Here is a 25,148-nt window from a genome sequence, read left to right as displayed (position 1 = left end):
GTGAGAATTTTCCATTCACAGAACAGCTAATTAGCAATAATATACAGTTGAAGTTAGAAGTTTACATACATTTAGGTTGGACAAATTAATACTTGTTTTTCAACAACTCCACAAATTTCTTATTAACAAACTATAGTTTTGGCAAGTCGGTTAGGACATCTACTTTGTGCATGAAACAAGTAATTTTTCCAACAATTGCTTACAGACAGATTATTTCACTTATAATTCATTGTATCACAATTCCAGTTTACTGTGCCCACACATTTTCTATAGGATTGAGGTCAGAGCTTTGTGATGGCCACTCCAATACCTTGACTTTGCTGTCCTTAAGCCATTTTGCCACAACTTTGGAAATATGTTTGGAGTCATTGTCCATTTGGAAGACCCATTTGTGACCAAGCTTTAACTTCCTGACTGATGTCTTGAGATGTTGCTTCAATATTTTCACATAATCTCCCTCATGATGCCATCTATTTTGTAAAGTGCACCAGTCCCTCCTGCAGCAAAGCACCCCCACAACATGATGCTGCCACCCCCGTGCTTCACCCCGTGCTCCACCTTTTTCCTCCAAACATAACGATGGTCATTACGGCCAAACAGTTCTAGTTTTGTTTCATCAGACCAGAGGACTCCAAAAAGTACGATCTTTGTCCCCATCTGCAGCAAACCGTAGTCTGGCTTTTTTTATGGCAGTTTTGGAGCAGTGTCTTCTTCCTTGCTGAGTGGCCTTTCAGGTTGTGTCGATATAGGACTCGTTTTACTGTGGATATAGATACTTTTGTACCTGTTTCCTCCAGCATCTTCACAGGGTCCTTTGCTGTGGTTCTGGGTTTGATTTGCACTTTTCGCACCAAAGTACTTTCATCTCTAGGAGACAGATTGCGTCTCCTTCCTGAGCGGTATGACGGCTGCGTGGTCCCATGGTGTGTATACTTGCGTACCATTGTTTGTACAGATGCGCGTGGTACCTTCAGTTGTTTGGAAATTGCTCCCAATGATGAACCAGACTTGTGGAGGTCTACATTTTTTTTCTGAGGTCTTGGCTGATTTATTTTGATTTTCCCCTGATGTCAAGCAAAGAGGCACTGAGTTTTAAGGTAGGCCTTGAAATACATCCACAGGTACACCTCAAATTCACTCAAATTATGTCAATTAGCCTATCAGAAGCTTCTAAAGACATGACATCCTTCTCTGGAATTTTCCAAGCTGTTTAAAAGCACTGTCTACTTAGTGTATGTAAGCTTCTGACCCACTGGAATTGTGATACAGTGAATTATAAGTGAAATAATCTGTCTGTAAACAATTGTTGCGAAAATTACTTGTGTCATGCACAAAGTAGATGTCCTAACTGACTTGCCAAAACTATAGTTTGTTAACAAAAAATGTGTGGAATGGTTAAAAAACGAGTTTTAATGACTCCAACCTAAGTGTATGTAAACTTCCAACTTCAACTGTATTTATAAAAAATATAAATGGGGGATTGGAAATCATGCAGACAATTACATTGATAGAATCCACAAACTATTTGCAATATTAAAGATGTTCCACCCCCTAAATTTAAAAAAAAAAAGAAAAAAAACATCTTCAGAAATGTTAATTTTGATCAGCTTACACAATTATTATAGTTTGTTGCATCATGATACGAGTCTCCCTTTGAGCTGTTATCTGAATGAACCTCATCAGGTAAGAAATCAAAGAATCAGTACATCAGTAGATCCATTCTGATTGTGTTGTCTGTTATAGTTTTGATGAGAGGGGCGGACTGCTGTCTGGTGTCACGCCCAGCAATGTGTTATGGCCAGGCTATAGTAATTATGTGTGTGCTGGTGGGAGGGCCAGTCAGCAGGTAGTGTATTTGTAGCACATGTGAATGTGTGAAACTTACTCCTCAGCCTGAAGTGTCCCCATTTGTGCCAGCAAATAGCTAGCTTTTTGCGTGGCAGTGACTGGTAAGAAGCTTCAGGAGGATGGTCACATGTGTTAGCAAGGCAGAGGTCCTGGGTTTGAGCCTTGGTGTGAGCTGAATCAGGAGGAAGCAGTACTGGCTAAGTCCTTTACTTATACTAACTAAAGCATTAATGCTAAGTCCTTTACTTATACTAACTATAGCACTAATGTTAAGTCCTTTACTTATACTAACTATAGCACTAATGCTGTCCTTTACTTATACTAACTATAGCATTAATGCTAAGTCCTTTACTTATACTAACTATAGCACTAACGCTAGGCCAGCCTGTTCTAATCACACAGACAGGAGAGAGGCCTTTGACAATCAGAACACAGCTGAATCAGAGAGCATCACACACATACACACCAGCATGCACACACACCCACACAGTGTCAGAGTGAGGGCAATGTGTCTATGGGACAGACAGGATGAAAGATGGAGCAGATAGACAAACAGAGAAAGAGTGAGCAGAAGGCCAGAACACCACAGGCTGTGTGAGGAGTGTGAAGAAATACAGATGCCATATCTTAATTTGATCATTCCATTGCAGGAATTTTCCTGCACATTTCAGTCTTGATTTGCCCTAATGAAAATTAAGATTAAGATTCAAATAACTTTATTGGTCAATTGCACACAAGGTCTAACCGAAATATTACTTCCGCTTTTAACCCACCCCTCTGAAAGACACACACATATAGACATACAGTTTATTTGGATGGGTGCGGGGGGCTGCCACAATGGGCGCCCGGGGAGCTGTTGTTGTGGGGGGTTAAAAGGGAAAGGGGGATACTTAGTCAGTTGTCCGACTGAATGTAACTGAAATGTGTCTTCCGCATTTAACCCAACCCCTCTGAATCAGTTAAGTGCCTTGCTCATGGTTTCTGGCTCGCCTCTCTAACTGCAAGGCTACCTTACAGAAAATGTCCATTAAAACAACATAACAATACATTTCCCTGCTGTGTGAAACTGGCTAAAATTAAGATATAGCATCTGTAGTGTTCTACAATGGGCTGGTCAAAACAAGCCTTGTGATTGATTACCTGTGCCTATGTTTGTCCTGTACCCACCGTGGTCCTTCCGCGGGTGCTGAAATTCATACTTTTAATGCAAACTTGTAACAAATACAACCAACTTTTTTCAGATTTGTGTGGCTCAATTCTGCGTGAATGCACGTGTGCCAACTGAATCGTAGTTTACATGCAAATTAGAAAAAAGTGGTTGTATTCAATAAAGGTTTGAATTAAAAGTCTGAATTTCAGCACCGCGTGGAAGGTCCACGGTTGTACAGGACAAACATAGGTACAGGTAAGCATTTTCAGAATTGATTAGTATTGATTTAAGGTGACTCAATGTTGTTGCTAGAAAATCATGCGGCCATTTATCAAAACTCAAAACTCTGCCTCGATATAAGAGAATGGAGTTGACCGTTTCTCAGCTAGGAGTTCCCTTCCCTCAGAACAGCTTCAATTTGTCAGGGCATGGACTCTACAAGGGGTTCCAAAAGCGTTCCAAAAGGATGCTGGCCCATGTTGACTCCAATGCTTCCTACAGTTGTGTCAAGTTGGCTGGATGTCCTTTGGGTGGTGGACCATTCTTGATACACACGGGAAACTGTTGAACATGAAAAACCAAGCAGAGTTATAGTTCTTGTCACAAACCGGTGTGCCTGGCACCTACTACCATACCTCGTTCAAAGTCACTTAAATATTTTGTCTTGTCCACTCACCCTTTGAAACGTACACATACACAATCCATGTCTTAATTGTCTCAAGGCTTAAAAATCCTTCTTTAACCTGTCTCCTCCCCTTCATCTACACTGATTGCAATGGATTTACAAGTGTGGGATGATAGCTTTCACCTGGATTCACCTGGTCAGTCTATGTCATGGAAAGAGAAGATGTTCTTCATGTATACTCAGTGTATATTAGCAAGCTCCTGCAAGACACTCCAGCCTTCTACCTGCATCTCAAGCGGGTGGTCTCTGTAGTGTGTGGTACAGTCGGGAGCCAGTCGGAGTTAACACACGGTTCCATGCTGCGCCAACTGTGCAAGGTTTGTTGTGGAAATAAATAGTCTACATATTTTGATATTAGAGCTAATGGACCCCTTCCCAGGACAGCAGGAAAAGATGGAACAACATCCTGACAAGGTCCGACATCAAGAACCACCCGCCAGTTCCGGCTAAACGGCTGACTAGGCCCCATTAGATGCATACTTCAAAGGCTGCACAATGAATGGCAAAGTGCACATTAATGTTTACAACCAATAGTGGATGATGGAAATAAATACATCGTGTCAGTTTTATGATTACAATAATTCCCTTTTCTGTAAAATGGTCCGGCAGTAGGCTACAAGTGTTGGTATTTCTGCTTGATGAGAGTGATTATTGATGCGCTAAATTCAGCACGGCGGACAGCGCCATCACTGTCAGCAGCACTAGCAGTGCCTGCCCATAGCAATGATGCAAATTGAATGAACGACCAGTAGGTTTGAATGATAACGACGCCAATCGATCAGCTGGCTTGGCCTGCAACCATAGATTTGTGTCGAAACTATATTTTTGTGGAGGGATGAAATAGTAGCCTATGAATACATTTATCAAACTAGCGTTATTTATTTAATTGGTAAATAAATTGTACACTCAGGGTTGTGCTCAGCTCCGCCTCGTACTTACAACCGCAACACAGCCATGCTAAAAAAGTCATTAAGCACGCCCTCTTATGTACAATTGCTTTAGTCAACGTAAATACTATAGAACCATATAGTATTGTATGCCGAATTCATTATGCTATACGTACTATAGCATAAATAACATATGCTAAACATAGTTCTGTAATGCATAATGTATACAGTATAATAAAAAAAAATGCAACTAACAGTACATGTATATAGGCTACACCTACATACAGCACTGTACGAGCTTTACCCTCCGTTGACTCCCACAAACTTTAGGTTCTTCTTGGCTCCTCCTCTGTTCCCCTGTTTGTCAGCAGCATCGTTCTTCTTCATGATGGATTTCAGACCTAGAGAACGAGAGAGAGCCAGAGAGAGATCGAGAGAGACAGAGAGAGAGAGACAGAGAGAGAGAGACAGAGCGAGGCAGATATAGATACAGAGAGGGAGGGAGAGAGAGAGAGAGATAGAGAGAGAGGGAGAGAGAGAGAGATATAGATACAGAGAGAGAGTTGTCAGGCCTCTGGGAAATAGGGTAGTGTGTGCTTTCCATCTTCAGCACGTACAGGGTCTCTCGTGTCCACACACACACACACACACACACACACACACACACACACACACACACACACACACGCACCATATGGATACACTAATCACCTACTCTATATAAATCTGAAACAGATGTGCACTTTCTGCTGGGTCAAACAAGAAGATTCTAACAGCATCAAGGAGGATAACAACATGACATTACAACACCTGCTCCAGTCACTACTCAGTAAACAAAAGGGTACAGTAAGGGTACAGTATTGTTCCCTGTGGTACAAAACGATCAAAATACACAATGTACCAGAGATATGATCTCTTATGGTACCTTTTATGGTACACATGTGCGGATAATCTAGTATAATGGTACATTTTTGTACCCAATATTTTGAATATAAAGGTACAATCATTGGAGGCGTGGCTTTCAGTTAGTTATTTTTGGCCACCTGTGAGTGGAAGTGTTTACGTGGCCTATGGTTAAGTTAATTAAAGTACGAGCATGTCCGCTGCCAGTTCTGAAGTCTTTAGAAAGGCTCACATAAGAGCGTGTGACAATAGAGAGCTGTAATTAATATTGTAGTGACCTTAACCCAACACTGAACAACCTTGCAAAGAGGTACAGATCACTTGGGGCGGCAGGGTAGCCTAGTGGTTAGAGTGTTGGACTAGTAACCGGAAGGTTGTGAGTTCAAACCCCCGAGCTGACAATCTGTCGTTCTGCCCCTGAACAGGCACTGTTCCCAGGCCGTCATTGAAAATAAGAATTTGTTCTTAACTGACTTGCCTGGTTAAATAAAGGTAAAATAAAAATTTAAAAAAAACTTGGTGTAATGGCTAAGGTGTTGGCTTAACAGTCACTGGACACAGGTTCCAGTCCTGGTTGCGATTACCACCTGAATGGTGGCAGGTACCCTAGTGGTTATGAGTGTAACAGAAAGGTTGCTGGTTTGAATCCACACGCTAACCAGGTGAAAAATATGTTGAAATACTCTTGAGCAAGGCACTTAACCCTAATTGCTCAATAATGTCTGATCCTTGACCCCAGGGTGAGTGGGATATACCAAAATACAAAAAACACATTTCCAGTTCATAATAAGATAAATAAGACGAACGTTAACACCCACCTAATTGGTGTCAGAAGTGGGATGGCGGGGAGGCATGGGTTTTGACTAATGGTTTACGGCTTATGTCAGAATTTACTGTAGCAGGTTCTGAGAATTTACTCAGCAGGTTAGGATAATTAACATAACAGGTTAAGAGAATTAGGTTAGGAAAAGGGTTAGCTAAAATGCAAACATGTTAAACTTTTGACATAAGATGTAAAACATCTAGACATGACTAGAGGCTCGTACATGTAAGGGACTTGGTATAGAGAATTTTAAAAAGAAATGAAATGAAAGTTAAGAACAAATTCTTATTTACAATGACGGCCTACCGGGGAATAGTGAGTTAACTGCCTTGTTCAGGGGCAGAACAACAGATTTTTTAACTTTGCCAGCTTGGGGATTTGGTCCACAAATATCTAATGATACACTGGATGTACCTTATAGGGGTAGTGTTTGTTGAAATGGCATTTTTGCATCTACCTATCAATTTTGAGATTTGTTTATATTTTGGTCCAAAAGTAATATTATAAAATAACTAATAAACATTCAAATGTCAGAAACTTGATGAACAAAAAAAATATATACTACTGTCATAAACATTTGAATGATTAAAAAAAAAAATACAACGTACATACATATATATTTTCAAAGCTCACTGTAGCACTTTTCATAGAGAATGTTACAAACTGGACTGTATTTAGTAACCTATTTTGAAGAGATGGTAATGGGGTCTAAATAAGCAGAGTGTCCTGTCCTTTGGTCTGATATGTGTGTTTGGAAACATGCGAATGCAAGACCAAGTCAAGCTTCACTGCTTGATCAAGACGATGGGAAGGATAATTGGTATAAATCAAGAATCAGCCACAAAAACCCATCCTCCTAAGACTTGAAAGCATTTTACAGGTCAGTACTCATCTCCTACACTCAAAACTCAGTTACAACAGCAGGACAATGGGAAAGAGGCTTCTTCAAAAGAAAATCAAAACAGATAGATATGGGGAGTCTTTCATTTCAACAGACATTAGGCTGTGTAATAGATAGTCTGTTGGTCCCTCCAGTATACAGCATATTGCACTTTCACTTTAAACGTGCACTTTGAATGAATTCTATTGTCTTTTCTGTGTTTTCATGTTTTATGTACTATCTTTTTAAGCACATGACCAAATTCATTTCCCCCTGGTGGGATAATGAAGTTGATCTGGATCTGAATCTGAATCTGTTTGGTGGTCTAAATCCAGTGTACATGTCTTTGACTGCCAATTTAAGCCAGACCTTTTCTCAAATGTCAATGGAGCTCTCCAGAACAATCAATAGCTGAACGCACAGCGCAGAGGGGTGGATGGGGGGGTGACAATCAAAGGTCACGCTGTTGTGTATGCTCTCCCCACTGACATTCACATAAGCTACAGTATGTGTGCTCTAGCTTCTGGGCCAAAACACAACAAGGAGAAGAAGAGAGGTGAGAGGGGGAAGAAGGAGGGAACGGGGGGAAAAAGGGAGAGGGAGAAGAAACTGCATATTTGATCTGTTCTTGGAGGTCATCCAACAATGTCATTTAGCCTGCTCCGTTACATGTGTTCCACCACTAGCCCTCACAATCAATAGCCATCACAAACACATGGAGGCCCCTGGCCTATCAGAGTCAATGGAGGATTCCTCTGACCTGAACCACTGTAGACAGAGACAGGCCATGGGCTCTTTGTGCAAAGACAGGAGACAGCTCAGTATCATGGAGATGAAGCTATCGAAGAGGCGTGACCTCATGGTACACAACGCCTGAGCATGTTGGAGAAGAGGGTTTGAAAGTGTATCCACATGTGACTGGGGAACGTTAGAATCAAATCAAATTTAATTTGTCACATGCTTCGTAAACAACCGGCGTAGGCTAACAGCGAAATGCTTACTTAGGCCCAGTCTGAGATGAAAGTGGGACATACATGTACAGCGGATTTGATTCCAGCCTGGACCACATATGTACTTACTATGTTAACTACATTGATACTGTACAAAAACATTGACCTACCTTGTTGTTTGCTGGCCGCTGCCTTCTGTCCAGGGGAGTAGAAGGCAGACAGGGCACTGAGGGAGCTGACCAGCTGGCTCTGGATGGAGCTCATCTTAGACAGACCTGACTTCCCCGTTGCCTTCCCCGCTAAAGGCTTCCCTGCAGCGGGCGTACCCTGCCCTTCTGCAGGCTTCTGGGCACTCGGGCTGGTGGTCTCCTGCTTGTCTGGCTTGTCCTGGCTGCTACCTAGCTGGGCCCACTGCTCATTGATCAGCCCTGTGAGGCGCGTTACCACCTGGCCCAGGGCTGGGTTAGACCCCTGGCGAGGGGCCTGGGCCAACGCTGGGTTGGACCCTCGACGAGAGTCCTGTGACTGGGGCTGGGCCTGCTCCGACTCCTTCTGACCCATCTGGGTCTGGCTGGAAGAGGGAGTGGGTGCTACTTCTGGGCTCTCTGGGGCTGGAGATTCTATGACCTCACTTCCTGTGACCGTAATCTCTGTAACTGTGTTTTTTACAACCTCACTCTCAGTTGCCAAGTTCTCTGTGGCTGCACTCTCTACGACTGTACTCTCTGTGGTCATACTCTGTGTAACAACACTTTCAGTCAATGTAATTTGTTCAACGACAGTCTCCTCTACTACCACTACTTGTCTCTTCACCATACTTCCCGTGACTACATTCTCTGTGACCACATTCCCTAGGACCACATTCGCTGTGACCCCATTCTCTTTGCCCACACTTTCTATAACCACAAAACGTACTGCACTCTCAGCGATCTCACCCTCTTTAACCACACTGCGTGAGACTACACGTTCTGCTTCCACAATTTCTGTGACCGCACTTTCTATGGCCGCACTTACTATGGCCGCACTCTCAATCTCTATTTCCCTATGGTGGTTATTGGTCGTCTCAACTCTGTCTCCCTCTGTCTCTGTCTGCTGATATGTACTCTGTGCTACCACTGTCTCTGTCACCTGGTCAACTGTACCCACTCTTTCTGTCTCTGTCCCCCTGTCCACACTGTTAGCCCTTTGTCTCGCTGGTCTCACTGGACGTACAGGTGCTGTCTGTGTTTGTGTCTCTGTCACCTGGTCTACACGGACTCCTGTCTGTGTCTCTGTCACTGTCACCTGGTTCACAGTATCCACTGTCTGTGTCTCTGTTCCCCGGTCCACACTGTTAGCCCTATGTCTCGCTGGTCTCACTGGACGTACAGGTGCTGTCTCTGTCGACTGATCTACACTGACGACTGTCTGCGTCTCTGTCTCTGTCACCTGGTCTAAGCTGTCTCCGGGCAGTGTCTCTGTCACCTGGTCCACTGTGTCCACTCTCTCTGTCTCTGTTCCCCGATCCACACTATTAGCCCGCGGTCTGACTGGACATACAATGACCATCTCTGTCTCTGTCACCTGGTCTTGAGTGTCAAACCGCTCCGTCTCCGTCCCCTGTTCCACACCACCAGCCCCCTCTCCGGTTAAACAGATGACTATCCTTTCTGTATCCGTGCCCTGCTCCACCATATCCGCCCTCTCTGTCTCTGTCTCCTGACTTGCACTTCCCACTCTCTCCGTCTCGGTCTGCTGGTCCACACTGGTCCTCCTACTTGTCTGTCTCTGCCTGGACACCTCCTCCGCGCCTCCTGTTCCTCCCACGCTCAGCTGCAGTATCCTCTCCTCCTTCATCATGTTCTCCTCTACCTGTTGTTTCAGGAGACTGTTCGTTCTCTCCAGGTCTTCGCTAGCCTGACTTAGCTTAGCCTCTAGCGCTACTAGCTTAGCCTGGAGCTGTTCGACACTGAGATGGTGCTCCTCACCACAGACACTGACTTGCACAAACACTCTGCTGTCTAAAGGTTCTGGTGCTTTCGGTGTTGCAACGTTCTCTGGTTGCTCTGTTTGCCTTTCCTCTGCGCGCACTAATGGATTCAGAAATGCTGTTAGTCTATCTGGTCCCTCTGCTGTCTGTGCTTGTCTCTCTGGTTCCTGTGCTGCTAAAAGCCTATCTGGTTCTTCTTCTTGCGCGCTACTCTTTAAGGATTCCTGTTGCGTTTCTGCCTCTGACACGGTGCTCTCTGCTCTGCCGGGATCCACTGCTGCTTCAGCCCCCGGCGGCTGAGAGGCTGGCGCGGGATCAGTGCTTGGGGCTGGGGAGGGCGAGGCACTTTGTGGGTGGGCTGGAGGCTGTGGCTTGGTTTGGACCTGCAGCCTGAGGATTAGCTGCTCTCTCTCACCCCTCAGTGAGCAGATCTGGGACTTGAGCTCTGGGATGGTCCTCACCATGTCCTCCAGCTCTCTGACCCTCTTCAGGGCTGCGGTGATCTGCTGGTGCAGCCCTGACCGGTCCTGGGGAACAGCGCGGACCACGTTCTCAGATGAGACGTTCTCCGTTCTTTCGTCCCCGGACTCAGAGGCCTTCCTGTGCGGGATGGTGACTGGCATGCTGGACGTCCGAAGGAGGTTGGGCCTCCCCAGGGGCTGTTCGCCTAACACCCAAGGCCCAGCACCTGCCTCCTCCCTGGGCCTGGCAGAGGCAAAGCTACTCCCTTGCACCCTAGTGTTCTGGCTAAGAATACCAGATGTGCCACCGTCACTGGGTCTAAAATCCAAGATCTGCTGGACATCAGTAATTCTGCCCCGGGGCTTGGGCCCTAGGGTGGAGGACCAGGTGTCCTTAGGGGCCGGCCTGGCTCCATGCCCTAGCAGGCTGAAGTTCCTGGGCAGGGTGCTGAACTTAGGAGGGCCTCTGGCCTTGCGCTGGATGTGCACCCTCTTGATGGTGTTGCCTTTCTCGATATCGTCCACATACTTGAGGAAATCAAGGTCCAGGTGGAAGCCGTAGGGGGTCTCTACGGAGTAGGGCAGCTGCTTCCTCTGACCCCCACCTCCACTCTCTCCTCCGGATCTAGGGTAGCCATTTTCTGCAACATGAAGAGAGAGTTTTTAGTATTCACAGTCATCCCCATGCATTCAGGAACATGCTGTACAGTACTGTCCGACCTTGGGTAAAACACAAAGCCCATCAGCGATGATGTTTTGGGGGGATGCAGATTTTTTGGTGGGGCTTTCGCTGAAGACATCTATTTTTGGTCTACTGATACAGTACTAGTGAAAGCCCAGTGAACTACTTTTGTGAAAGAATGCAAACTAAAAGTTTCTGTGTGTTTACCAGCATTTGTAACTTGAGTCTGATAATTATCCGTACAAAACAGTTAATCTGATAATACTTGTGGAATATAAAATACTTGCTTGATATGTTTTCCAGTTTCTTAAATTAAAGTGAAACGGTCTATTCATTCATTTTCAGTAGACTCTCTTATGGAGAGTGACTTACAGTAGTGAGGGCACACATGTTCTTACTTGTCCCCCTTGGGAATCAAACCCACAACCCTGCCGTTGTAAGCACCATGCTCTACCAACTGGGCTTACATGGGACCTTGGTACAAACCCAGACGAGCAGCCTACAATATAGTAAGGTAAATTTACATGAAGCGGTTTGTAAGGATGCTAAATGAATACTGCACATCAAGTGGTTGTTTTCCATGTGATTTGATGTGAATGTTTGAGGACAGGGTTTTGTTCTTTCTGGATACCATTAGAATGTCAATCACAGAGAAAGGGGCAGGGCAACATCTCTTACAATTCCAACTACTGAATCCTGTAAAATACTGTTCTTAATGATACAACTCACTGAAAGAAAAGCTGAAAAAATAAAGTCTATATCGGTCTGCTAATACTAGTAAATGCCCAGTGCACTACTTTTCAAGGGATGCTGCAGCACCCTCAGCACGCCTACTTCCCCCACTATAGGTGAAATACAGTGAGCTCAGAAAGTTTTGGGACAGTGGCACAGATTTGTTGTTTTGGCTCTGTACTCCAGCACTTTGGGGTTAAAGTGTAGACTGTCAGCTTTCATTTGAGGGTATTTTCACTCATATTGCGTGATCCTTTTAGTATTTACAGTACTTTTTGTACATAGTCCCCCCCATTTTAGGGGACCAAAAGGATTGGGACAAATTCACTTATATGTGTATTAAAGTAGTAAAAGCTAATTATTTGGTCCCATATTCCTAGCACGTAATGACTACAATAAACGTTTGACTGAATAAACTTGTTGGATGCATTTGCTGTTTGTTTTGTGTTTCAGAGTATTTTGTGCCCAATAGAAATGAATGGTCAATAATGTATTGGGTCGTTTTGGAGTCAGGTTTATTGCAAATAAGAATAGAATATGTTTCGAAATACTTCTACATGAATGTGGATGCTACCATGATCATGGATAATTCTGAATGAATCCTGAATAATGATAAGTGGGGAAGTAACAGACGCATAAATACCATACCAACAACGCGGAAAGACGAGATTCTCATGAACACAATGGTGACTTGTCTGAAGGTAACACGTTACCAGAAAACAAAAGATTATAGTAACCTAGGCAGCCGATACAGTCGCGTTACCTGTGAACTCTTACATAAAGCATCCTCCATTCAGGCTCAAAGGCATAAATCTCCTCCTTAACTAGCTTTAATTGCAGGGAAAATATGCGTACATTCTTTATTATTAAACACCATTTTCCACTATCCTTTTTGTATTTGTTTGGCCAACATCCTAAGTTGTCCTTAATAAGGAGTAACGGTAGGCTCCTTAAGAGTACATCTCGGGCTAGTCAAAGAGGATCGTTTCATGTACCTAGCATTTTTATGATTGTCAGAGTAGAGCAAGCCACTATCTGGGTATGTGTATTTGATGGTCTAATGATTGCTGATGATTTATTTATACTGGTAAAACCAAAAGGAACTGGCAGTTTAAAAAAAATATATATTTGTTCACAATTCCCTGCTCGGTGACGTGGATGTGGGGGAGGGTATTCGTGACCCATCTCTATGGCAAGGTACGGGCAGGTTCGAGGGTGCCTCCTTTCAATCTGGTTCCTTCACCAAGACGAAGCTGAGTAGTTGAGCAGGGCAAACAACTCTCACAAACCATAACATTGAAATGTAAAATACAGACGTTTTATCTCACAGCAGAGGATTAGAAGAGGACTACCTCCTCATTGATTGTTTTGTACAGGAGATATTGTTCGCTAGTGGCTGTGAAATGCTAACGGCTCAGTCAAACAGACATTTTGAGTCCCTTGATCTGTTCTCTTGGTACTTGTAGTGTTAATAGACACGGTAATAAATGTTATGCTTTTTGTGCATTGCCTTGGTTATGCTAACAGTTATGCTAACAGTAGGTGCTTTATTGCTAAGCTCCCTACTTCTGTTAGTTGTTTTGTTTGCTTGCTATGCTATGTAGACATGGATAAATTAGCCTGCTATATCTTCATCTTACCATGCTGCATGCTATTGCACCCCCCTTTCTGGCTAACTGCTGCTATATTTATGCACAACGCATTTTTATGCTTAATTCATTTGCATATTTCCATTGATAGACAGACAATCGAATGATGTATATTCATTGCTGTTATTGCCCATTATTATTCGCACCATGGTCTCCTTTTAGATAAACCTTATTCCATACAATGCCTACCAAGTCTCAATTCAATACAAGTCCCATGTCAGCGACTGTAAATCATTCCGTGCCATGTATCATCTCCATTACCTGAATCTATAAAGACTCTTAAACGGAACTACATCTCTGCCTCCGCCAGCTCTTTAACTGGAGTCCCACAGTAGGTCGGCATCACCACAACCCTCACCTAACCTCAACCAGTCACAATCATGTAACTGAAGAATATTGTGAATGTTTTATTAGGGGAGGACATGCAGGAAATGTATTAAAGCACTGTGTGTGTGTGTGTGTGTGTGTGTGTGTGTGTGTGTGTGTGTGTGTGTGTGTGTGTGTGTGTGTGTGTGTGTGTGTGTGTGTGTGTGTGTAACCATTTTGTGACATACTGTCTTGAAGAAATGTTTGGGATGTGGTCAATTGTTCTGAATGGTATGTGTTGAGTCTGCCCAGGGCACTTATTTATGTGGCAATATTCAATATGTTCATTGTGTAAAGCCATTGCTATGTACTTTTGTTTTCAATTGGTTTGTTTGGAGAGGCTTTGCTGGTTTGAGGTCCAGACAGTTATTGGCAGCACCCTCCAAAAAGGGGACTGTCTTTAAGTAAAGTCCATTTGTATTTCTAAAATCTATTGTTCGTGTAAATGCAGCGTAGCTGTTATTTGTTTTCTACCATCGGAAGTACAGTATTGCTTGTCACTTTTTGGTAATCTCACGAAGTTGGTTCGCTGAATCCCTGTGAAAGCACCATTTCAGAAGGCTAGTGGAAGTAGCATCCAAGTCATTTTGATGTACTCTTGTTAATGTGTTACTCATGTGTCATTAAACATTAACTGGGGTATGTTATACTAGTTATGTCCATGAAAACACTAGTGTATACTACAGTAAATACGCACAAAAAAAACTAGTGAACACTATGGTATGCTACGGTATTTAGACCATAGTATACTGTACTATTTTCATGTGGGTTAGCTGTAAATGGTTTGATGTTTGATGTTTGAACTAGGACCACAATGGAAATACATTTGACACTTTTTTAGTGTTATGCTTCACAAATGTCTAAATGCATTATATCAACATTTAAATAGTCCAAATCAATTAAGGGTATACTCGTGTGGAGTATAGTATTCTACCGTATACTACAACATTCTATAGTTAGCACCACAAGATTGAGGGGGAACCTCAGAGGAAATCCACAGCATGAGCTCCCCAAGGACAGCAAGTTGAAATCAAAACGGCATCGACAAAAGCTAACTAGTGGTCTAATCGATCAAACACTACGTGATCGAGGGATACTACAGTAGTAGGATTCTACACCGTATACAAAATAATTATCCCGAAGTCTGGCAGATGGCGACATTGTCGTTTCATCTTACTGTCCAAAATATGCTTACTTTGAAACACCCTTTCCCACTACCATACTAGTGGCTAATGCAACTTCCTGATGTTGCGCCCCCACGTTCAGCCAGAGGTAGACAACAGACTGCTGCAACCTTATTGGCTGAACGTGATACACAACCCCCGGGACTAGCATTCCTAGGCATTAGCCACTCTAGCATGGTGGCTAATTGTCAGGCTCAATGGACAATGTTTTAGGAATGAACTGATCCATGGGTGATACGAGTGTATTTTCTGCTGCATACACCGCCTCTGGACGGTAAGATGTTGTGTTGTCACGATACCAGAGTTTTGACGTGGATACCAAGGATCATAATACTCTATACCGAAACGATACTCGATACCGAAACAATACTCGATACCAAAACGATACTCATATACTGAAACGATACCCATATACTGAAACGATACCCATATACTGAAACGATACCCATATACTGAAACGATACCCATATACTGAAACGATACTCGATACCAAAACGATACTCATATACTGAAACGATACCCATATACTGAAACGATACCCATATACTGAAACGATACCCATATACTGAAACGATACCCATATACTGAAACGATACTCATACACTGAAACGATACTCATATACTGAAACGATACCCATATACTGAAACGATACTCATATACTGAAACGATACCCATATACTGAAACGATACTCATATACTGAAACGATACCCATATACTGAAACGATACTCATATACTGAAACGATACCCATATACTGAAACGATACCCATATACTGAAACGATACTCATATACTGAAACGATACTCATATACTGAAACGATACCCATATACTGAAACGATACTCATATACTGAAACGATACCCATATACTGAAACGATACTCATATACTGAAACGATACTCATATACTGAAACGATACTCATATACTGAAACGATACCCATATACTGAAACAATACTCATATACTGAAACGATACCCATATACTGAAACGATACTCATATACTGAAACGATACCCATATACTGAAACGATACCCATATACTGAAACGATACCCATATACTGAAACGATACCCATATACTGAAACGATACTCATATACTGAAACGATACTCATATACTGAAACGATACTCATATACTGAAACGATACTCATATACTGAAACGATACCCATATACTGAAACGATACTCATATACTGAAACGATACCCATATACTGAAACGATACTCATATACTGAAAAGATACCCATATACTGAAACGATACCCATATACTGAAACGATACTCATATACTGAAACGATACTCATATACTGAAACGATACCCATATACTGAAACGATACTCATATACTGAAACGATACCCATATACTGAAACGATACTCATATACTGAAACGATACCCATATACTGAAACGATACCCATATACTGAAACGATACTCATATACTGAAACGATACTCATATACTGAAACGATACCCATATACTGAAACGATACTCATATACTGAAACGATACCCATATACTGAAACGATACTCATATACTGAAACGATACCCATATACTGAAACGATACCCATATACTGAAACGATACTCATATACTGAAACGATACCATGGCAAAAAAAAATAAAAAAAATATTAGCTAAAGTCACAGAATAACCACTGGGCTTAATTTAAAAAAAACATTGAACAATGTTAACTGGTAAAACAAATACAATGTCTTCTATTCTATAATCAATTTCTTGCAACAAAAAATGAACACCATACTAAATCAGAATACATCCAATTTTCCATATGTAAAACCATAGTGGAAGTATGTACAAATAAGTGTACAAATACATTTAAACTGTTTCAAAAATGTAATTTGATACATACTGTATCAGGGTTCATTTGCTAATCTATGGCCATAATATTGGGTCAAATGACATTAGACCTCTAATTCATGACAGCTAACTCATTTAATGTATTAAATTAATAGTTTAGTTCCAAAACTACATACTTTGAAGCTCATTTCTGAAACTTCTATATTGCAGTCTACCATAAAAATACAATAGAATTTACACAGCATTCAATGATTCTAAGAGTGCATTCACTTCCCAGGATGCCCAGGGCTGCTGGCTGGTGCTAGTGGCTACTGCTAGCAAGCCCAGACAAATGCGAAGTATTGCTGTCTAGTTAAGTGCATTTCACATGACTTCTGGTTTGTGTAATCATATACCGAAAATAAGTCTAATCTATGGATTTCACATGAATGTCAGGGGTGTAGCCATGGGTGGGCCTTGGAGGGCCTAGGCCAACCCACTGGGGAGCTAGGACCTGACAATCAGAATGATTTCCCCCCCCACAAAAGGGCTTTAATACAGACAGAAATACTCATCAGCAAACTTTTGCTTCGTTTTTTTGGTAGGCTAGCCCTTATCTGATCTGTAATCAAAGTTTTCCCATAGTTCACTTCTGGAGCCAGTTTTGTCAAGCTGCGGGCGTGGGGGTATGTTTTCGTTAGAAGCCATGCTGTCAGCATTTTCTATGCTCTGGATTGCGTCTCAAACGTGTCCTGCGCAGTGTCCCTCGATCGTGTAGTACGCACTACACGATCGAGGGATACTACAGTTCACTACAGTAGCATACCACGCTGCATCCCACTGCTGGCTTGCCACTGAAGCTAAGCAGGGTTGGTTCTAGTTGGTCCCTGGAGGGGAGACCAGATTCTGCTGGAAGTGGTGTTGGAGGGCCAGTAGGAGCACTTTTTCCTCTGGTCCCCCCAAAAATATCTTAATGCCCCAGGGTGGTGATTGGGGACATTGCCCTTTGTAAGGCGCTGTCTTTTGGATATTAAACAGGTGTTCTGACTCTCTGTGGTCACTGAAGAGCCCATGGCACTTATCGTAGAGAAGGGGGGTTAACCCCGGTGTCCTGGCTAAATTCCCAAGCTGGCCTTCATACCATCACGGTCACCCAATCATCCCCAGTTTACAATTGGCTCATTCATCCTCTCCCCTGTAACTCTTCTCCAGGTTGAGAATGTGTTCTCAGTCAACTTACCTTGATAAATAAAAACTACGGAATTCTATAGTAATCTGGTATTTTTATGTGGCTTTAACTTACCACTTTTCTTGTCCATCGCTGTAGTAGTTCAGGGTCATGGACTTACTTCTCTCTAGTCAGAGTTGACAACCTGGAAACGAGAATAGAAGTCTGTGAGCCACTGAAATAACACTGAATATCGACACTGGCCAACTGGTTTTAATACAACCTCTGTATAGTCTTAAACATATTTGTGTTGGAAAGAGATAAGAACGTAGCGTAGCCTGTGAAACGACTGTTTCTCATTGTGTTCTACCAGTGACCCGTGATAACTATTTGTTGGTAATGACAACCTCTCCCCTGTGTTATTGTCTAACGGAGAGGGAGAGATCCTCGGTGGCCATATAAAACCACCACAAACACTCACAGGGGCTACAGTTTCATCCAGCTAAGTAGGAAAATGTTCCATCTGGGTGCCATTTTGTGCTGTTTGTTCCAGTTGGAGCTGCCAAGAAACCAGAGCCCCTGTTTTCTTTTACGAGGGCTTTGGGTGAGGCAACAGGGATGGGAAAACAACTGAGATTTCAAAACTTTTAGAGGCTTATGCAAAGATTTTAAATGTAATATCCAATCATACGAATAACACACAGCCCAGGCTAGAACGTTCCCACAGCCTTAAGTGGGCTTTCCATATTGAACCCATTTTAAATAGCTACGTTAACTCGACAGCAAAACATAAATGCCAAAGCAATTTAGCAAATAAGCACACATTCACACAATTGCCATGCTAATTTGTTCCGGTTACAAAATATCTGCTCCTTAGGAGGATACAGTTACTAGCCGGGTGCATTGATTTAATGAGAGTTTGAGTGTGGTCTTGAACCCGGCAGGCGGGAATCAATTTCAGTGCAATATAAACTACGGTTAGATAAAGAAAAACATGGACGCTACCTGTATCAATCCTTATGATTGCTTGGTCATTTTAAATGTGTTATCATGGAAAACTGTAGGTTCCAAAGCACTTTCATTGTCATCTCTTAGTCCCTTTCCTACCATCACAAATCCCTTAATTATTCACACTTTTGAGTCTATGAACAAATGGCAAGTGGCAATCTTCCCTTTGCACATTCTGCTTTGATGACTGTGGAGAGAACAGAGGAAGCATATTTTTGCCCGGCAACAAATGTCCTGTGTCTGTAAGAAGTACACACTGGGACGATGGTGCTGGGCAAAGACTGTGTGCTTAGATTAGAGGTAGGCTGTTTGCCATCAGAGTGTATCACAGGAATACACTACAGCACACAGACACCGCACTGGATGGCAAGGCCATCAATTCAAATGACAGTCAATCCACACAGGAACCTGATCATGTATCCATAACAACCAGCTGGAGCACTCCATAAATAATCCCCAAACACTGACAATAAAGAAATGTCGGATCGAGAGGAGATGTGTTTCTATCCACCGGTGTCTCTATCTTGTACAGTCATGGTTTTATCCACAGCCATCGGCCCTACTTGCCTCCAGTTCAGCTGTGAGACAGAGACTTGCGGGGAGTGAGCTGTGACACATTGTACGACTGTCATCTGAAACACGGGATCCGACTGACAGTGTACTCCCCTACCACACAGACAGCTACTGTAGCTAGTCCCCGGGATGTCGCCATGGGAGCAGGGGCATCCCTGTCCCTGACAATCCAAATCCTTAATGTGACGGCTGGGCAATCCGCATTCTGCTCGCTGACCTGGAGGCCTAAATGGCTCATTTGCGAGCGGAAGAATGCCGTTGATAATCACTGAGTAAAGTGTGAGGCTACGGACCCTACAGGCAATTACACACAGAGGGGGAGAGGGGGGGCGCAGGGAAGATGAGAAACAGAGGCTGGCCAGACCTGGACGAAGATACTTAGTGAGTCTCTCTCTCCAGCTGAACTTCCATCAACCTCCTTTTGAGGAATCTAAGAGCCTTTAATGGCGACAGTAAAGTCACTTTAAAGGTGCCCCTCTCTGACGAGGGCCTTTGAGCTAAGTGAGAGCAGCTCACTGTGACGTCATGTTCAAAGGCGTGATGCAAATGCGCATCACTGCTGGGTGACACGTAGAACATCACTTCAATATGCACATAGGCAGGCACAGAGGAAACTGGGCCAGAGTGGGGGACCCATCACCTCACAACAGTTAATAAGACTAACAAGGCCACGAGTACCGGACAGGTTGAGGTCTGTTTCCGTGGGTCCCACGTCAAAACTGCACACGTGAGCTTCTTCAAAACAAGAAAACACACACTATTTCCATGACGCTCAACGAGATGAGTGATCTACATTCTACAAACACCATGTTTTAAAACCAGTGAAGCATGACTGGGCCTGATGATATGAAGACTGACATGCGCTATAGTAACGCCTGGCCGGAAATGATGGATGTTACATCACCATAGCAGTTACAGTAAATAACCTCCTACTGACAGCCTTTTAATAAATGCCAGCTGATCCCGCAAACCACAGGGGGGCGAAGCCTTAATTGAACGTCATGGGTCGTTATGAGTCCCTTTGCTACACTGCAGATTGAATTACATTAATACAATAACACACGCAAGAGAGGAAGAGAAGAGACGGGGAAATTAGATGGGAGAGATGAGTCTAGAGGTGGGTGAGAGAGAAAGAGGGAGAGGACAGCTGCGCCGTCATATCACTAAACAAACCCACTGAACAAGCGGCAAGAAATTGCAAACGGCAGCCGAACGAATGGCTGAGCGAGACAACAACACAACATCTGGGACTTTCTCATCGGTTTGTACCAGGTGCACAGCTCTAGAACGTCTTTGATCAGCTCCCTCACATATCCACTATCTGTGTTTACCTCGACTTAACCCTGAGAAAGTGGACATAGCTGGTCACCCCCAAAAACACACACACACACACACAAAACATACACACACAAACGTACATACACACAGTACACACACACACACATCCAGGAGTCAGGGGGTCTTTACTCAACATTTCTCATTGGAACGTTCTCGTTGCTTGTTGTTAAGAATCGTCTGCAACTTAAGCAGGAAATAGAGGGTTGGGCATGTGGACAGCCAAATTGGTTTCTTCTAATAAGCTGCCAGAGTTGGAGTTCTCCCTCCAGATGACACAACACAGAACACATCGACTCCACAGAGAGACCAGACAAAATCTCCATCTCTCTGTCTGGAATGGAGTAATACATTATACTGTGTGTGTTTGTGCGAGACCAGCCGCCCACTTTCATTAGAGATAAAGAACAACACAAACATCAATTATTTATTCACCCAGCCCCATGGCTACCCTATCCCAGCCTAGCAGACTTAGCATAATGGCTAACCCTTAGTGTACCTAGCCATCAGAGGGAAATGGGGGTTTCTGAGGGAAAGCTACCTCTAATTAGCGCGCCACAGGGCTAGCCCTACAGTATATGTTGAAATTGTCGGCCTGTTAGAGCTGGCTTCCTAGGCAAAGAGATGAGGGGGAAGGGATGGAGGGAACGGGGGAGGAAGAGAGAGAAGGAAAGAGGGGAAGGGACTGCTGTCAGGAGAGATGACAAAGTTGGGTTGTGTGTGGAGAAAAGAGACAGAATCTAAATGAATTTGGCACATGCTTCATTGGCAACAGGTATAGACTAACAGTGACTTACTTACAGGTCCTTTTACAATAAGGCGGAGAGAAAGATAAAGAAGGGAGAGAGGGATGGCGAGGGATGGAGGGAGAGGAGGAAGGGCTGGGCACATGTCACATTAGACTGGATCAATTACAGCACTGTCAAATTATATCAGATCCCCTGCACTCCCTTCTGCACATAAAAAACAACACACATGAATGCACGCATCACATTTACAAACAGAAACAAACACAAGCATTCACATATGCACAAACACATTTTCAAGCACACAGACGTGCACACACGCAGATTACATGCCACACACACGCGCGCGCACACACACACACACACACACACACACACACACACACACACACACACACACACACACACACACACACACACACACACACACACACACACACACACACACACACACACACACACACACACACACACACACACACACACAAAAGCCAGCAGACCCCAGGTAGTAAAAGTCTGCATGGTAACAGTCAGCAGCACTGATGTAGTGTGGAGCAGAGCAGGCACCTCCATTTGAATAGGGAGGGAGTCAACACTCTCTAAATTCACACACTAGAGCCATGTTTCCGCACACACACATGCACACACACATATACACACAAACACAGGGGCACACTCTCATACGCACACACAAATGCAGGCAAATTAGTTGGCTGGTTACCAGTAAGGGTAAACCGACTGCATGTTAATTAGTGTATTAGTGTATGTGAGCTCAGCCCAGAAACATGAGCTTAGAGGCTGCCTGTTCCTCCTGCAATGCAGCAGCAGCAGCGGCTAACAGGAACAGCAGAAACACACTAAAACGAGCCACCCCTCTCTGCTATCATAGCAGCCTGACTTGACACAGAGCAAACCGGAAACACACACGCAGACGATCCCTAGCGCACACAGGCATGTGGAAGAGTCACACACTCCACAGCCTGACACACACATCTCTCACCTGCGCTGCTCCGAGCATCGCGTCCCCGCGTACCCCGCAGAGGGAGAGGAGGAGGGGGTGGAGAAAGAAGGGTACAGAGAAAAAGGAAGGAAAGAGGGGGACTGAGAGCGTACATAGAGTGGAGATGAGAGAGAGAGAAATCGACAGGACTGTCAAAGGGAAGAGAGGGAGAAAATAGACTGAAACAGAGATAAAAGGAGGTGAGTCACAGGGAATAACAGAGACTTCTCTCACCTGCTATGCAGCCAGCTCCTCTGTTCCTCTCTTCCTCAACTCCTTTCCTCTCTGCCGTCTGTACACACTATCGCTGCCTTCCCTCCCTCACAACTTCAACCCAACACCCACCCACCCGAAAAAAAAAGAAGTGAGGAAAAGAAAGGTGTTGGTTGGGGTCTGAGAGGAAAGGAGAGAGAGGCGATAGTCAGGCAGCAGCTCTGTGTAGGATTGATCACCCTCTGCCTGCCTACAGCGATGAGCTGGCCCAGGAAAATAAGACCAGGAAAGAATAATACCCAGGAACACACAAGCCAAACAACACCGCTACAGTGCGTGTGTTTGTGAGCTGTTCTTCTGTAAAGGAATGTATCCCCCCCTCCCCTCCCCTCCCCTGGAAAGAGAATTGGCCCACACACTCTCTTACCGTCTCCCCATCATCTCGCTGTCTGGTCTTGAGAAGTATGGCCGCCCCACCACTCACCAGTCTAATCATTACTGTAGGGCCAGGAGTCAATGTTTAAGCGCTATCTGTTAAGCACAGCCCTATCACTCACACACACACAGACACACTAGGGTTGGGCGATACTTGGGGATACCTCTTCTACAGCAAATATGTGATATCCGATATAATCGTTTTGTGCCGTTAATGACTGAATCATACCAGACCGCCATTTTTTTTGCTTATTTAAAATATTATCGTCACATTCTCATTAAATCATTTTTGTGTGGTGACAAGATAATGCTTAGTTAATTCATTTAGACTTCATTTTCCACATATGGATAGAGTCTAACTAATAAAACTGGAGAGTATTGATTTGTAAAGTTTTAAGAAATTATTGTCTTTTACTTCAAGATATATTGTTTATGTCAAATATCCCAATATTACATTTAACCATATCGGCCCAACCCTAACACACACACGCATACACACACACGCATACACACACACGCATACACACACACGCATACACACACACACACACACACACACACGCACAAATACACACACACACACACACACACACACACACACACACACACACAGACACACACACACACACACACTGTCGTTTAAACAAGGCTCTATTAAACAGGAATACAGTATCTCTTATCTTCCCCCGGCATAAATTCTTCAGGCGGGATGTGAGCAAATCCTAAAGACAATTCCCAAGCCACCTTTATTCTAAAGGGCGTTGTGCACAGAGAGGGACGCACGCACTCATGTGCGCAAACAGGCGCACACACACACACAAGTACACACACCCACACCCAAAACGCATGCGTGCATGCACTCGATGCTGCTCACGCAGGATGTTTTCATAAAACTGGCAATAGCAGGAGAAATAAGGCGATTTAGGATATAATTAAATTGCCATAAACAAGTCACAGACATGGATCATGTCAATATCGACACACTTCCATATTTACACAGCACATTTTCTAAGCTGTTTACTGTACTGTACTCTCAGCTAAAAAAACAACAACCTGTGGTTGGAGTGGACTATTTTTCATTCTATCCTTCTAATTCTTAATTGCAATAAACCTTTAAGCCTATAAGCAAATCCATCTGGACAGAACCATTTCCCTGCTCCCATTTTGATTTAGAGGTCTGGCCATGGTTTGTCTAATCACAGAAGTGAGAACCATATATCAGGCAGCTCTGCCTGTGTCAGACCTGGCCGAGGCTGTATTTCACAACTAAACTCTGGTACACTAAACTGAAGTAGGCACCGAACTTACTTCAGGATTACTTGGAAACACCCTACGTAACAGTACTGCCCGACACACGCACGCGCACGCACACACACACACACACACACACACACACACACACACACACACACACACACACACACACACACACACACACACACACACACAGAGCTACCGGTAGAACTGTGAATCATTGGCAGTTTTCTCCCTCTCAGTTTCTCCTCTGTAATGGGAATCGAGAGCAGGCCCCCCCATGCCCAGCAGACAGACAGACAGTCTGGATCACGTTCTACAGTTTCTCCTCTGTAATGGGAATCGAGAGCAGCCCCCCCCCATGCCCAGCAGACAGACAGACAGTCTGGATCACGTTCTACAGTTTCTCCTCTGTAATGGGAATCGAGAGCAGGCCCCCCCATGCCCAGCAGAC

General features: G+C 43.8%; 1 protein-coding gene across 8 annotated transcripts in view; it reads right to left on the bottom strand.

The window, feature by feature from the left end:
• The window catches only part of kank4 (KN motif and ankyrin repeat domains 4), a 95,976-nt gene that overhangs the window by 10,362 nt on the left and 60,466 nt on the right, over window positions 1-25,148 (bottom strand). For 4 of the 8 annotated variants that reach the window (XR_016495269.1, XM_090232032.1, XM_090232038.1 and 1 more), the window contains 3 exons: window positions 18,266-18,335; window positions 8,297-11,197; window positions 4,875-4,971 (listed from right to left, as the gene is read on the bottom strand). Coding sequence is in view for 7 of the 8 variants with exons in the window: in XM_090232032.1 (XP_090088158.1) it covers window positions 4,875-4,971; window positions 8,297-11,197; window positions 18,266-18,281 (3,014 nt within the window). In the remaining variant the exon portion in view is untranslated. Of the gene's footprint in view, window positions 1-4,874; window positions 4,972-8,296; window positions 11,198-18,265; window positions 18,336-22,792; window positions 23,580-25,148 lie in introns of those variants that run through there. The other 4 variants (XM_090232035.1, XM_090232039.1, XM_090232034.1 and 1 more) reach the window with 3 other exon arrangements.

The sequence above is a fragment of the Oncorhynchus mykiss genome, chromosome 4, assembly GCF_057628025.1.
Source record: "Oncorhynchus mykiss isolate SJ-2025 chromosome 4, ASM5762802v1, whole genome shotgun sequence".
Classification (NCBI taxonomy): Eukaryota; Metazoa; Chordata; class Actinopteri; order Salmoniformes; family Salmonidae; genus Oncorhynchus; species Oncorhynchus mykiss.
Note: the sequence above shows the minus strand (reverse complement) of the source record. Positions and strands in the feature narration are given on the sequence as shown.